Below are 17,637 nucleotides of genomic sequence, written 5' to 3' on the forward strand. Positions count from 1 at the left end.
AAGGACAGATTTATATAGCTGGGGATGCACTATAAACCACATAAGCGTGAAGTTCGATAGTTTTGACAGAAAATGACATAGTTATAGCGATGCTGAGCAAGAGAAAACAATGAAGAGAGGCAATAGGCTTATTGTAAGAGCAGTCAGAAATAATAAAAGTAGCAATAATAAATTTACCCTATGTAATTCGTGCACAGTAGAAGAAATCGCAGTCTGCACAAGTTAAGTTGTTCCACTATAGTTATGGCACTTCACAAAGAGAGCTCACTACACATATAGAAATGGCTAGAGGAAAAAATATTTAATGCTCCACCCAAGGATGTTTGGTTTTTTAACTATCTCATTCCAAAAAAATAGAATATTTTTTATATAAGTACCTCTATATAATACGAAATATATAGTGCGAATATGCCCACGGAAAATTTCTCATTTCTGTAGATTAATTCCAGCACCATCTACCACTACTTTGAATATAATTTACTATTATATTAATCCACAATAATTCTGTTCATTGAGAAACTGTGGTTTACATTGTAAATATATTGTAAAACTGATGCATTAGTGTAAACTTTACAATAATACATTTTTTATGATTTTATTATATTTCACCTGATCACGAAACGTTAATTTATAGCATGGGAAAATACAATGTATAATAATAACATATCCTGCATCAGTGGCGAAGAGTGGAGGTATGCTGTGAATGTTCGACATAAATAATGCACGTTAAACTTTGTCAGGCATGTCTTATTTCGTCACTGTTCTAGCAGAAGACACTAATTCGAAATAATGACATATTGAGTTAGTTATACCAAAATGTTCCTTATTTTAAGCTTTACGGTCTGGAAACCTTCTTAATAAATAAACAGTCTTCATTTAGTCATACTTTTTACGATTACTTAATAAACTCACATGATAGACCATTTCAAACATTTTAACAACTTCAAAGTCAAATTACTCAAAACTTGTATTCTCCAGTTAGTGTGTTCTGCCAGAACAGAGACAATTTGTTTTCATTGAATTAAAAATAAAATTGTAGATGGTGTTCGTTAGTTTTTAAAATTCAATTAAATCCTGTCCATAATACCCAGATAAAAATATTATTATATGTATAAAATATTTCAAATTGTATTTTTTTTATCGATCGACGCGTTGTACATGCCTGTTACAATATACTTACTGATAATAATTATTCCATTAAATGAAAACAAATTTCAGACGGAGTTTGTTATAACATACTCACCCATTTCATTGGCTGGTATTTTTTAGGGTGCCATGAAATGGAAAAGTTTTAAAATCACTGCCATGAGAATATATTTTAATATGATAGAAATGAAACTGTGATTGGAAATAAACTCGAGAGTTTATTTTGTTCTGTGTACACAAGATAGCACTGCCGTTGTCAAGTGTTGCTTATTTCGAAATCCGTGTTTGAACAATGATACATGAAAATAAATAACAAATATGTCGGACAAACAATTGTCTATCTGTCAAGGTTACAGTTTAGTCATAAAATGTCTAGATAATATAAATTTATAATAATTAGAATTTACAGTTATGGGGTCAGTCATCCTTTCTATACATCTGTGGTAGTCAACAACCCTAACCTTGTCAGCAAACACCAGTCGAACTACATGCATCGAACATTACCTTATAAGGTAAGGAATGCAAGCAACAGACTGGAATGTAAAGTGCAAACACCGTGAGATTGCAGCAACGCGACAGTTGAATAATCTACAGTCAGGGCATTATTCAATTGTTGCATACAGTAATAAATAGCTGATCGCAAGTTATTGGGTATGCATTCTTCCTAAACACGTACCACGCATTCCTTAATCGTGACTATATTATATATCGGGTGTACCCTGGAGAAAACTTCTTGGAGAAAGGCTTCGAAAACGGTGGCTGAGATTGGTCGTCACTGACTAATAAAACAGGTGTGTGTCATTCAATTGAATACCTGAGACAGCGAATAAGCATAGAAATCCAAAGAGCTAACACAATCACTGTTTTGGGTACCTACTCTTAAGGCTATACCTCAGCTGAGGCATGGTCTAAAAAGATTGTAACTGTGCGACGCATGGATTGTGCAGATGACGCGTGCCGAACGAAACATAATTTGTCATATAAATTCAACATCCGTCCATTTAGTGTTATGTTTATTGTGATATTAGTAATAACAATAATGTATTCATTGAAATGTTTTCTTTTTCGAGTACAACATGCATAACGTTTTTTAGTCATCTTTACACGATATAAGAATATATTCCTCCGACGCCATCACAAAACAAGTTGACGTGCTCACCTCGACCGCCACTCGCTGATGAGTGCGAAATTTCGTCCCACCTATTGTTGAAAATTATTTGCCGTTTCACTTATGTATGCTCTTAAGCTATCCAAGGGACATAAGGAGATATTTATTATACTAAAGGAAACCTAATGTAAAAAAAAAGTAATGTTTTGAAATATTTTTGTTTTCCTAATTTTATTTTGTTTGTCTTCTTACATAAATAAAAAAAAAGTTTTTTTTAAATTACCCGATATCTCAAGAATTCTTTTCGGGAAATCCTGAATCTCGAGAATTCAAAATTTCATCATTTCGGGAAATCCCGAATCTCGAGATTGAGATTTTCTCGGGAAATACCCAACTCTACCTACGATATCAAATAATACTTTATAACATGTATGTGCTTATATAATTTAATTTTACACCCTTTCTCATTGTTTTTATTGTGTAACTATAATAATATATAAATTCTCCCATGTAATTCTCTATGCAATCTATGATTTTAATAAGCTTTACCATTAGTATTGAACAGTTAGAATAAACAATTTAACACTTGCTTTATCAGTTGTAGTACAGTATCCCCAAAAGGGATTGGATAAATACTCGAATTGCAAACATTGCAACATTACAATATGGTTGACATTTATGCACACAAATGTCAAACTGGTTTAGATAGTAACGAAAAATTAAATAGTTTCATGGATGGTACAATATCATTACGATATAGTACGTATGAAAGGACCATTTCTTTGTTACTTCGTTCGATATGGCTTTTAAATATACCTACCTCTGAACATTTATTTGATAACAAGTTAACTGTTAAAATTCGCCATAAATAGTGCACATTATACTTTGTTAGTTATAAGTATTTATTTTAATTAAACTAAGACTACAATTTATAGATGGTGTTGGTTAGTTTTTAAAAATCAATTAAACCCTGCCTAAACCAAACCATAATAGTTTTGGTATACATTGGGCGATACGATAAAAATGTGCACTCTTTTTCATTCATACTTATTTGTTTTCGCTGGATTAAGAATACATATTACACACATTTTTGGTTCATTTTTTTAAATTCATTAAGCCATGCCTAAACAAAACTATAATACATCAAAAATATTAATCTATAAAATATCAAAAATTCCATAATTTTAGATATGTTATGGCATGGTTTTCGCAGGGTTTAAAAGTATTACACGTACACTCTATTATTATATCTTTCTGTGATATCATTCACCTACGTGATAGCTGATAATCTTAAAGCAAACAAATTGTGAAAGCGATTGATAATATTAACAAAACTTAATTCCCTAAATGACATAAGTACAAGGTATTAAAAATAATCTCGTACCAATCTTACAATCTGACAATCCACTTAATCGACAAATCAGTACTTCTCGAACTCCATATTATATCCTCTGAAATCTAAGTGGCATAAAAATCAAACACTTCAGTTCTGATCAAATTGAGGTGCATGTCGCCTACTATCACGTAACATACAATAAGCTGCCGCTACTGGAAAAAAGTGTATAACGCCGTTTTTCTCGTTGTTTAAAATGTTATCAGACTGATGCTCCCACCCTATAGTACATTTTAAACCTTTGAACGAACTGGCAAACTGAAACGGTTGGCAAAATCTGCCGAAATCATCAAAACAACAATGAGGTCACCTCACGTTGAACCGCACTGCATCGACACCTGCATGACGTTTTGAATGTTTTTATCATATTACACATGTCTACACTTTTCGAATCATGTCAAAATCAGGTTTTTTTGTTTTTAGCACTATGTCTTTTCTATAAGAATGTTGTCTGTTATCTATGGTCTGCAGGTTGGGTTCTGTTCAAAATATTATCTATAGATATAATGTCGCAAGTAATTTTAACATACGCACACGTAGAAAAAATTAATTGAAATTAGCATGAATAATTAATAATAATTCAAATTACTAATACATTATAGTTGGCACTCTTCATCAGTGTCATTCTTCAGTGAATTTACAGAGATGGTGATCGTTTAAATATTCTGCAAAATGATAAAACCATAGACTAAATTTGTTGCCGTGACAGTAGGCGACATGCACCTCAATTTGATCACAACATTATATGGAGCTTATATGGTGACAATTATTATAACTTGAGGCGCAACAGTGGCACCCAGTATAGTATTGAGTTAGTTAGTTGTCCCAACCGCCGAACTTCAAGTAATACTTGCCGGTCTCTATCTAATTAACACCGTTGGTGGGGCCGCTGTTAATAAACGTTAGTTGTCATGTTTCATAATCCTTTCAATATATTACAGTATTTCAATCACTATTATTAATGATTTCGGGGTTAAATGCCACGTTGAAATAGACCTGTACGGTCCCCTAGTTTGAGAACTACCGACAAGTCGAAGATATTAAAAACAATCTCACAATCCTACGCTGTTCACACATACTTATTACACAATATTTATTATTATCAATGAGGTAATAAACGTTACTTATCTAATAAATATAATATAAAAACTTGACAGTATTTCAGAGCCTTGATATTTTCGGAAAAACCTATAAATCATAGGAATAAATTAATTATTATTATTGAGAATAGATCACATAACTAAATAAGCACATCCGACACACTCAGGAAATTGAGGATGTGGTCAGATGAAGAAGACAAAAAAGAAAATTCTCGGGTGCACAGATGGAAGGATGAGGTAAACATACCACATTAGCATGAAGTTCGATAGTTTTGACAGAAAATATGACGTAGTCAGAGCGACGCCGAGCGAGAGAAAATGATGGAATAAGCTTCATGTAAGAGCAGTCGGGAATAATAACGATAACAATAATTTAATTTACCCTATATAACACCCACGATGACCGCGTGGATTAAGCGCCGGTCTATAGTGTCCAGGGTCCCAGGGTCGAATCCTGGGTCTGGCAAGTTCACATATTGTTTTTCACTTTGTGCATGAGTCAGAGTATGGTCCTAATAGGTTGAGCAAGTGGCTGACATCTATTTCTCGTAAAAATAAAATCTGTTAATACAAACCTCCACTCTGTGGAGGCCCATGTGATCCTATTAGGATCGGACATGGTCAAAAGAAAAAGAAAAATAATTTGTGCGCAGTAGAATAAATCAAATTCAAGGTTTAATTGTTCCACTATAGCAGCGGTCCGTGAGTAATATTTATTTATCAAATTCTCTGTCCAAGTTATGTAAGTTTCATTGGGAAAAAAAATTGCACGCCATTCCAATTTTGGCTTTAAATATGCTACTGATAAAAATAATATTGGGACCCCTGAGTCCCGAGATTTTACAAACTGCCTCAATGGTTCTGCCAAACGCAAAAAGTTGGGAATCACTGTTTTAAATAATTGCAATACTTATCGGTTTTTGAAAATAGACGCTTGATATATTAGAGAAGCAGACGATTGGTATAATTTAAAAAAAAAAAAAAACGAGAGGGAATTGATTTTATTCAACTTAAAAGTCCTGAAGAGTGATAAAATATTGACCTTTACATATTGGGCGTGATAACAGCGGTAACGACATCGTAATAATACTCACCGCCAGATAAACGTGGTCTCTCTCGATGAGGTCGGCCAACTTGTACAGCAATCTGCCACGGTCTGATGCATCCATCCTGCGCCATGGTGATCCCAATCTGTCAAATGCAATAATTGCGTTACTTATGTGTTTATAATTATTATCGATGCTAGTTTTGTACTATTCAGTATGAATCATTTTTAGCAACCGCGGTTTTGCCTTTCAGCATCTTCAGGCACAATGATAAATATAAAACTGACACAGATTATGTTTACATAAAGGTCCTTTTAGACGTCAGTTCTGTTGTCCGTTCAGTCGAGGTTTTTGTTTTGGTCCGTTCAGATTTGAAATGGCGGTGTATTTAGACAATCAGTTTAGTTGTCCGTTCAGTCTCAGTTGGGAAACAGCGATGTATATTTACGTATTTTATATCCACTAAACAATATTTATTATTTTTATAATTACTTTCTAAACATAGTGGTTGGTATAATGCAGTACCTATATTTAGAGTTGGGTTTCGGGAATTTCCCGACGGGAAATCTCGATAAATTTTCGAAATTTTCCATCCCAAATCTCGAGAAAAGAAATTTTTAACATTTCGGAAAATCTCGGATCTCGAGAATCTTTTCTCGGGATTCGGGATTTCTTTATTATCAAATATTAATTGAAAAAACGATTTTCTATATAAAAAAAGTGGACAGAAAACACAAAACGTTCAAAGACTGATCGGGGTATTTCACACAATTAAGCCAACGTCGACTCAAAAAGGGCACAATTTTTGCAACATCAGGGAATATCTTATCTCAAAAGCGTACGCGATTGTCAGACGCAGCGGTTAACAGTCTGTATTTTTTGAAATTTCATTTTAATGTAATGTTTTTAATTCTTTCTGTATTGTCTGTTTTTCACTGATTTTATGATTTTTACAGGTTTTTTTTAAATATCCCGATATCTCGAAAATTCCCGAGAATTCTTTTCTGGAAATCCCGAATCTCGAGATTGAGATTTTTTCGGGAAATACCCAACTCTACCTATATTTAAAGAAATAATAATATTTCAATCAAAATTAGAAAAGTAGTATGATAAATATGGCAACATAGTAATTTACACGTCAATTTAGCTGGCGACTCTAAAAACGGATACGATAACTCATGGAAAACTGATCCTGTCTCGTCTCTGTTTTCGGTTCCAGTTTTGCATTTACACATCAGTTTAACTGACAGCTCGACTGAAACGGAGACTGATAGGACAGCAAAAGTGATTGTTTAAAAGCACCTTAATGTTCACAAATTAAATTCAAAGTCAAATTTTATTTTATTTCAAAGTAAAGTCCTATTTTTAATTAACTATTTCTTTTATTCAATGAATAATTCACAAGATTTAAGAATGTACCATTCCAATTATTGAACACACATAATTTTGAAAAACACTTCTGAGAAAATATATTGTAACCAATAGAAAAAATCTTTTTGAAAAAAGTAAGACACCCGGCAGGAATTGTACCTGCATCTCTTGGGTTTATGCCTTGTACAAATATTTAATTAAAAATGATTAGCAAGTTCGAGTACGTTACATCATAAAATATTGGAGAGATCCGTGACGTCGATTAGTAATTGAAGTAGTAGGTACCTACTTTGATTTAATAAACAAAAACCGATTGCCAATAGTAAGCTTGATTTGGAAGAGCGCTGATGAACAGGTATGAAAAGGCCAATAGGTAAAATTTGTAATAATTAGTATGTCACCTAGTAGCATAGTGGACAATGCGCGGACGGGGCGGGGCGTAAACCCAAGAGATGCAGGTTTGATTCCTGCCGGGCGTCTTACTTTTTTCAAAAAGATTTTTTCTATTGGCTATAATATATTTTCTCAGAACTGTTTTTCAAAATTATGTATGTTCAATAAATTCCTATTGTTTACTTTTATCAAATTACTATCAATAATTTTATTTATAAAACCATTTAAGTACCAGACATAAGTGGATTTTGTTATCAAAATTTCAATTTGCATAGGAATATAATTAACAATGTAATTATATTTTAATTTATCAAACATGATAATCTTCAATTCCAATGATTGATAGTATACATACTCATCAATCACTGTTAATGATAAATTTTTACATCAATTTTAATGGTACTGATTTCAATTGATTGATTTTATTAATTAAGTGTTTAGATTAGATGACAACATTCAATTCATATGTAACCTGAAGTACATACTTACCTATGAATGATTTTTTGAAATACAACAATTTATATACTATATTGCACCGTTTATAAGACACACCCAAAGATGTTGAATAGACATGGCCAGTGGCGGCTGGTGATTTTTTGGATTGTAATTTTTGAGGGTGTGCTGGAAACTTACAATTCGGCGTTATTTTTGATTTGACAGAACGTTATTGACATTTGGGAAATTACCTGTATATTTTATATTTTTAATAAAACATATTGCGAGTTACTTAAATCTTTATTGGATTAGTTTTAAGAAACGATTGCATCTCTTATAATAGATAAATACCTCTTGCTTTTAACGTAAGCCATCTTATTCGATATAAGTACATTGTCTTTAGCAATTTGTACACTGTATCAATAATGATTATTATGAAACTGCACTATGTGAAATAGTATTAAGATTTATTAGATTATCACTAGAATTCATGAATTAATAATTTTCTATATCTATTATAATTAACCGACATCATTTCGTGTTTAGTCAACACACAGGATAATGAAATATTAATTTTCCAAAAATGCGGTAGGTACCAAAATTATTTTTATCTTCACTGATTTAATTTGCAGTACACATAAATCAAAATATCTTACCGACATTGTATATTTCTTACCCATTTTAAATTTAGTAAATACTGAATTCTATTGTTTTTAGTTTAACAGGCATTTTACATACGAGATTGCTAAATATGATACTAAACATAAATTGAGCGTGAACAGTAAGTCGCAGCGTCCATAATAATAAACCATAATTCAAATCTGTAATTGCTCTCTACTCAGAACAATATGATGTCATTTTACCCGGTCGGCGCACGATATTCTGGAACTTACGCATGGCGAAAACTATTAGCACGGTTTAAGTTGTTTTTTAAGGCTTTAGTTCATACTAAGCTTTGGGTTCATTTTAAGTAAACAAAATATATTGCCAGGGCGCAAACGATTTCAGTGAGGATGACGTATACGGTGCATAGTGCCTGTATTATCGCCGATTGGCAATATGGCACATCGATTTATGGTTTGCATTACAATAAGTGAGCGATAATATTAAAAACCTAAGAAGAAAAATATGATTTACGATTTTGAACGATGTTTCATAGCAATGCAAGCAGTGCAGTGCACTTGAATGATGTTAGACCAGCCGCCAAATACATATAATGTAATACACAACATTTTAAGCAATTATTACATTATCAAGATGGACACTACTTTTATATCTAAAAATGATAAAAAGTTTGACCAGAGTACACAAAAGTTTCTCTTGTGATTCTTAGTTAATGATAAAGATATGTATCTGGAATAATCTAACATGTCATCTTCACTGGTAACTGTTCATTTATTTATAGCAAATTCACGAGTTTTGCAGATTGTCTAAACTAGGGGTTCACATACTTTTTCGTCAAAGGGACAATTTTTAAATCAAAAACTTTTCTTTTGTAAATATCTTGTTTTTAAAAAACATTTCATTGTGTAAACACTGTAAACTTATATTTTTAACTAAATATACATTATTATTACTCTTATTAACACAATGCTTACAGGCCCTTTTAATTAATTTTATAATTAACGTGTTAATTTGCATTTGAAAAGCAATTAGCAAAAACACAATTTTGTGCGGCCCGTAAATAAATTGTTAATACACTAAAAAATACTATTTAAATAATTGTTTCTTGCCAGAGGATATTTAATTTTAAGTATAATTTCTAATATTCAATATGAAGAATAAAAAATAATACAGATTTAACATAAATCTCGCGGGACACACTTTACGGACCCCTGGTCTAAACTCATCTAAAAACTTCAATTGTCTATGCCAAACTGTGTTTCACCAGTGTTCCCCGAACATGAATAGGTGTTCTGCGAATTTTTCAGAAGCGTACCCTAATGGTCAGAACAAGCTATTATTGTTTTACTTCGTTTACTAATGACATATTTTAGCAGTATTTTACCAGATATACGAATACAATTTTCTAATATTGTGTCTGACATTGAGAACATTTGCAATCATTCACTTATATTACAACGTTTTTCTTAGCTCGTATTCTTATTTGTCCGGTGGTTCTTTGTCTGGTACAAATCTTGCAATCTGCACAGTTATGTACCGAAATATGACTATATTCTAAAATATTAGAGCGAGAGGTTTAAAAGAATACTATTTTATGTAACAAAAATACTTCATGCAGTCATCAAATGTTTAAAATAACTATAAAGGATAATAAGGCTTCAAAATTCTATAAATAGATCATCTACAACGTTTAAGGAGTGTCCAGGATCATGGTTTGAAAATACAATAAAAAATCAATTTTGACCTTCGACGAGCATGTCCCTCCTTAAATAATAAATTAAGCATGTTGGGATTTATTCAGTAGTATTATTAGGAACCTACTAATTATAAAATAAAATACCATTTTGCTCCTAAGCAAAGCATGTGGACACACCCTTTCAGAGTGGTAATTATGAGTATATCTTAAAAAACTTATTACGAGAGATAGTTTTTACATTTTCTCAATCTAATGGGATCTTCCCCCATTGAATAAATAAAACGTATTGTAACGCCATAACATAAATATATGAAAAATTAGACTATCCTGCTCAGTAGCGCACCCAGGGGGGGGGCCAAGGGGCCTTGGCCCCCCCCAAAAACATTGAAATTGAAAGCCAATAGATTAGACAAATAAAAACACGGCAAAAAATGATTTTAAATTCTCCCGCACCCTCTAGAAAAATTTCTTAGATTTTAATTTCTAACACAAAAATTTCGAAACACTAATGTCGGGTTTTTTTAGAAACTCAATCTCTAATGGAAACGTCAAAAAATTATCGGTGTCCATCCGAATTCCGGAGTGGTGTACACCGAGTGCAATAGACAAAAGTGCGATAAACGAGAAATTAGGCTGTGTTCTGTTGGGTAGGTTTGTGTACCTATAAGTTAAATGCAATAATACTTTTTTTTCCATTTTCAATTAATATTTTGGAACTTCACTATTAAAAAACCCAAAATCGACGATACAAATTCGGCGAAAAGTACGACTACACCCACCACCATGGGCTGACAGGGCTACAGCCTGGGGGCCCGGGCTTAAGAGGGCCCGGCGTGGCGGCTCGTCTAATTGTGAGATAAACACACACCAGAAATTTGTTATATTATAAAAAAAATCGCATGTGGCGCTATACTACTTCAGTACTTCATCAAAATTAACATAAAAAATATGAAGTATGATGAAAATATGATATACGTAACTACATGATAATAATTCACGTGTATCTTTTTATATTACAATTATTTTTAGTGTTTCTATAAAAATAAAAATGGTTATTTATCCAATATCGAAGGGTCGAATGCTACTTGGCTACCACAAGAGAGGGTCGCGACCAGTGGTTCATAGTATGATAACGATCGATAATATGATATGAGGTCCGACAAATCAAGAATTCAAGGGAATTATTTAACAATATAGTTAAATCCACGGAATACCATTTGGGAACACTACTGTAGAACATCACATTCCCCTTAACCCTGGTGATGGGTAAGGGGGCCCGCCAAACATTCATGATGTGGGGGCCATGCCCACCACAGTCGGTGGTGGTGTAAATTAAAAAAAAACATTTTTTTCGGTGGAATTCAGCATAAATATTGTGGCTCTAGACCAGTGGTTCTTAACCGGTGCACCGCTGGCTTGTTGCAAGTGCATCGCGAAAATAGTGATAAAAACAGAAAAATCCGCGAAATAGCGAAAACCGAAAAAGTCCTTCATGAAATTATGAAAGCCGATGAAAGATCTAATGTGATTTCGATGTTGCCGAATCGATCGCACGCGTCTACCGTTGGCCTCACAGGTTTTCGTTTCATAAATGAAAACAAAATAGTGGATCAATATCTATGCTGCAAAGAACTCACCGAGCGTACGACATGACAAGATGTTTTTGATTCTATTTCTTCATATTTAGAAAAATCTAAAATATCATGGAGGAATTTGTATGGATGGTGCTCCGTCAATGTTAGGCTCATTAAAAGGATTTGTTACCCTCGCAAAGACAAGAAACCCTAACATTATAATATCTACGCACTGTTTTATTTACACAGGGAATCTATAGTTTTATTACCGCAGTGCTAAAACCTGTAATAGACCAATATATCAAATCCAGACCTTTAAAAACAGGCATTTTTAAAAAAAACTTTGCATTTATTTTCTATGGAAGCTAAGTACGAATGTTTGATTTTTCACACTGAAGTGAGGTGGTTAAAGTGGCGCACCCAGGGGGGGGGGGCAAGGGGCCCTGACACCACCCAAACATGAAAATTATCAGAATGATTTTAACCATTGAAATTGAAAACCAATAAACCTTTGGGCTTAAACCAGTGGTCTCCAACCTTTATGTTACTACGCCTCCCTTTAAAAAAAATCTAATCTTGGCGCCTCCCCCCCCTTTATTTCATTAAATAATACAGACACTTTTTTAACACACAAGTTTTTACTACTTACTTATATCAAATTCATTTTTTAATTAATTTTTTTTTCATGCGACGAATGAGCTTGTTTATTACCACAATCAATTTTAAAAGAAGTCAACCAAATTCATCATCGTTCATTGACAAAAATTAATGGATTCTATCATGAGCTCCACATAGTGAATAGGGCCCACAGGCCAGGATCTTTCACCCATATATTAAAATATTTAATAGCCCTGAAACAAAGCAGCGCCGCAGGCGACTTTTTTTACTATTAATAAAATTATATGAAAAATGCATTAGCAAACTAACCAAGAACTCAGGAAATAGATTTTTGTTTGCTTCAATATATCTGGCGTAGAAATCATTTAAAAGTGGAGACATGTATTATTGTTATATTATATTAAAGAAATCACGTCAAAAACAATTTAAAAAAAAAATATCACACCCTGCCTACACGCTTCAGTTGACACTTTAGCTACGAGTGACATTTAAATTTGAGGTTATTGTTTTCATGCAACCAGCGGTCGTTTTGTGCATTACCGAAACAGAGCGTTTGCAAAAGCGCCATTTTTAAATTTCTCCGCTCCAAATATTTTTTTAATAGGATTTAAATATTTGTATTATATATTAAAATAAACATTCATGCACTGAATTTTCACTGTTACGTTAAGATATGAACTTTTATTTATTTGTAGATATTATGGTATAAAAAATAATTTATTCAAAAATTTTGGCGCCTCCCCTGGCAATAGATCGCGCCTCCCCTGGGAGGCGCGCCTCCTAGGTTGGAAACCGCTGGCTTAAACAAATAAAAACACTGGCAAAAAAATGATTTGTAATTCTCCAGCACCCTTTTTAGAACAATTTCTTAGATTTTAATTTCGAAACACTAATGTCAAGTTTTTTTAGAAACCCAATCCCTAATGGAACTGTCAAAAAAATTCTCGGTGTCCACTCGAATTCCGGAGTGGTGTAGGTCATGGATAGGGAGGGCTGACAGGGCTCTAGCCTGGGGGCCCGGGCTGTGGAGGGCCCGGCGGGTCGGGTTGACCAGATAAGTGAGATAAACACACATCACAAATAATTAGCTTTAATAGTAAAAAAAGTCGCCTGCGGCGCCGCTATTATATTTCATAGCCATGAAAATTTTCAATTACTTATATAATTGTGCAATATATTTTTTGATTATTATGTGTCGATACTTGACAGCTTCATTATTAATGTGGATGTATTTAAAATCGCCAATAATTCACTGTGTAACTACCCTTAATTTCAACTAAAACACAATTTGAAAAACGTTAATGTAGTGTTTCACACTGCCTTTAATCTTAGCGGTAGGTAGGGGGCCCGCCAAATATCCTAGCCTGAGGGCCCGTTTCAGGATGTGGGGACCATGGTGTAGGTACACCGAGTGCAATAGACAACGAGAAATTAGGCTGTGAAGAAGAAAAAGAGCCTATGGGACTAATTTACTTTCTCCTCCTTGGGCCCCCCCCAATATTAAATCCTGGGTGCGCCACTGATCCTGCTGTGGCGATGGATGGAGGTAGGGTGGATCCACCATAGATAGTACAGACTAAGCTTTGTCAGTAATACGTATTTGTTTACATTGAAATACGACTACAATTTATAGCTGATGGCGTTGGTTAGTTTTTAAAATTCAATTAAACCCTGGGAAACCAAGCCATAATATGCATCTGTCTATAAAATATTTAAAATTATGCCATTAAATCATACATCATTTTGGATATAGATAGAATAATATTGTTTACTACTGTTGTTCGGTTAAGGCAGGGTTTAATGAATTATAAAAAACTAACCGACAATATGTGTAATATGTTTTCTTGGTTCAACGAAAACAAATAAGTATGAATGAAAAAGTGCAATATTTAAACATATTAGGTATATTCTATTAAAATGTCAGTGGTAGCAATCGGCGATTGCCAGCTGTTCTGCTTGGCCTATCAGTCTGAAGTGGTGTCAGACGATATTGTGAAGGCCAGACTCCAGAATAGACTACGCATAATATGATCCCAAATTTATATTGACAGTGACGACTTGCAAATCGTAAAACTGACAAATCAGCAAAATGTCTGAGGTGAATGAAAATCCATCCCGAAGGAAAAACTATGGCGCAGTCTATGCATACTTCACAATTATATTAATATCCAACACCGCCAAGCCGTCTGCAAGACCTAGCGAGACAAACTGGCGACCGCCAGCCGGCTCTGCTAGTTAATATTAATATTATACACGTGCATTACTATGGAAACCAATATGACATTTCAATATTATTCCTATCAAGTACAAATTTTTTTAATCGTATAAGCTAGTCAAGTCAAGTTTATATGATACAACAGAAAATTTAAAAACGTTGTATATAAAAAGTTCTTTTTATCTTGTAATTATTATGTGTTATGTTTTAAAAATAATTAGTAAATAAATAATAATTATTGTTTGTTCTCATTTCTGTTTAAATTTATTGATTATGTATTATTTACCAACTCTACAGAATAAACAAGGTATTCCGTTAAGATTTCAGGATTTTCAAAGTGTTCCATCGCAGGAAAAGTTTGGGAAACCCTGAAAAAACCCCAGAAAACTGAGTATGATACTATCAAAAATTACCTAGGATCAGATATGTAATCTCAACATTTCTACAGTCACCAATCCAACAATGAAACAACTAAAAAACCTTGTGAAATCGCCATCAAGTATTGTAATACAAAAATGTTGATAAGCTCCCTCTTTATTAGTTTAAAATGATTGTGTATATTATGTGTGTATATGTTTGTATACGTTATAATTGGATCAAAAATGGATAAGCATTTAAAGCAATCACCTGAAGGCGTCCTTGGCAGCTTTGACGGCCTTATCGACATCAGCTTTATCGCCTTCCTGGACATCAGCGATGATTTCACCAGTCGACGGATTCACAGTCGGAAATGTCTTTCCCGATACTGACTTGTGCCACTCATTGTTGATGAAGATCTGAAAGAAACAGAGGTATTTTTAATCTTGACGTAAACTATGCTTAGTGTCGTTCAGTTCAGATTAAGGTACGGTTACGTCAAATGTCTATGTGCAACAGTGGCGAAGGGTGGAGGTAGGCTGCTAAGATCTGACATAAATAGTGTGCACTAAACTTTGTCAGTCAAACAGATTTGTTTTCATTGAACTAATTACTACAATGTGCAGATAGTGTTTGCTAGTTTTGAAAAGTCAATTAAACCCTTCCTAATTCAAGCCATAGTAGATAATAGTTAAAAAATATTCGTTTATCTATAAAATAACTAAAATTGTGCCATTAAACCATACATAATTTTAAATATTTTATAGATAGAAAAATATTTTTTATCGATTATGGTTTGGTTCAGCAGGGCTTAATGAATTTTAAAAAACTAACCAACATCATCTGTAATATGTATTCTTAATTCAACGAAAACAAATAAATATGACTGAAAAAGTGAGCACTACATATTTGCGTGAATCGCCCATAGCTTTGTTAATTGATTTTTAAAAACTAATCAGCACCATTTGCAAATTGTATTCTTAGTTCAATGAAAACAAATAAGTATGGGCCGGTTACGTTATTTGATGCGATGGATCTAGAGTTTATGAAGGAACCCCAGTAGGCACTCGTCCCCTGGGCCGCCCAGGAGGAGATGAGCGAATAACGTCAAGAGGGACGCAGAGAGGCTGAGTGTAACCGACTGAAGAGAGAGAGCTCAGGACCTGAATGATCTGTAGCGCCAGATTAAGTAAGTAAGTTTCTTCGATGTCACACTGTTGAGGTACATATCGACTGCTTAATCTACAAACCGGCTAACTCCACTTGGACAAATTATTCACGAAGGAGAAAACACTTAATAATTCAACTATCGAACGGAATTTAACAATTCCAAAAAAACACTTGGAGAATATTATTTATATTATACTATTTTATTCTTCCCTTTTATATACAAAGAAAATTTATATAAAGAGCGGAGTTGTTCCACATTTACGATATTGGAAATTTGGCACATGCAGTTTGCTGTTTCGTGTGAAGGACGATAATGCATTTATTTATAGGTTTAGGAGTTTGAAATTTTGTGTGAGCATAGAAAACATGCTTTATAACAAAATGCCATGAAAATCTCATTTTTGGTCAAAAGTGCAGTTGGCTGGTTTGCGGATTAAGTCGGCTCACACATTGGAACTCGTCTCGCCTAAAAATGCGTTGAATACGTTGATGTGACGTCATCGTTATTTAACGAAACAACATAACACGTGTTGCCAAATGGAGCTTCGTAGATTGATTGGAATGATCGAATACAACTGTTTCGTCTGAAAAAAACACCTGGCTGTTGCATTCGACATGTTGCATCTTTCTCGGGCTCCGAGTCGGAGGGTCGAAGTCACAAAGAAACACCTACGAATTGGTCATTCCTATACCGGCTCACCGATCACCAGCATAAAATGTTAATACGTTTCGAAGGCTACACGCTAGATAGATGTGCGAGGTTGTGTCATGCAACACTGGCCGCCCGTTCTCGGAAGTTTTGATTTATGGCAGTCAGGCACACGAGGCGAGTCGTGATGTGCGAGCCGGCTAAGCGGTCTATATTCTGTGTCTCGGAAATTATATATGTATTTCAAACATTATGGAATACTATCAACCTGTTTTCGTACTATTAACATCCAAAAATAGCTACATTCATAAATATTAAGTATGTTAATTTTACTTTATTTAATGTAAATTTAAGTCAAACTTTTCGTACGGATATTATTATTATTATTCTATTCCGATTAACATAAAATATACATTACAGTAGCAATGCAAGGTCATTGTAAACAAACACAATGAGCAAAACGGGTACAATATTATTACAAAAGACCAGATGTTATCTATTAATTGATCGACCATCAGAAATTGTCTGACATTACATGCAAAAATGAATTTCTTAAATTAAAATGTTTGTCAAATATATATAATCCGGCATAATGATTATTTAAGGGATGAATTACCCACAGAATTAGTAGTCATATATTATAAGGCGATATTATATTGAGCCGCTGTTCTGTCATTATTTTCTGATTGTCATTTGTTTCTGACATAGGTATTTTTTTAAATTTTCGAACATGAAAAACGTC

General features: G+C 33.6%; 1 protein-coding gene across 1 annotated transcript in view; it reads right to left on the minus strand.

Annotated features, from left to right (window-relative positions):
- Positions 1-17,637, minus strand: part of Aldh (Aldehyde dehydrogenase) — a 31,053-nt gene that overhangs the window by 13,140 nt on the left and 276 nt on the right. The window contains exons 2-3 of the mRNA XM_085946203.1: positions 15,347-15,495; positions 5,842-5,938 (exon numbers count right to left, since the gene is read on the minus strand). Of these exons, the coding sequence (XP_085802329.1) occupies positions 5,842-5,938; positions 15,347-15,495 (246 nt within the window). The remainder of the gene's footprint in view (positions 1-5,841; positions 5,939-15,346; positions 15,496-17,637) is intronic.

Source organism: Rhyacophila brunnea, unplaced genomic scaffold (genome assembly GCF_057557595.1).
Source record: "Rhyacophila brunnea isolate RB1 unplaced genomic scaffold, BYU_Rbru_1.0 scaffold_19, whole genome shotgun sequence".
Taxonomy (NCBI): domain Eukaryota; kingdom Metazoa; phylum Arthropoda; class Insecta; order Trichoptera; family Rhyacophilidae; genus Rhyacophila; species Rhyacophila brunnea.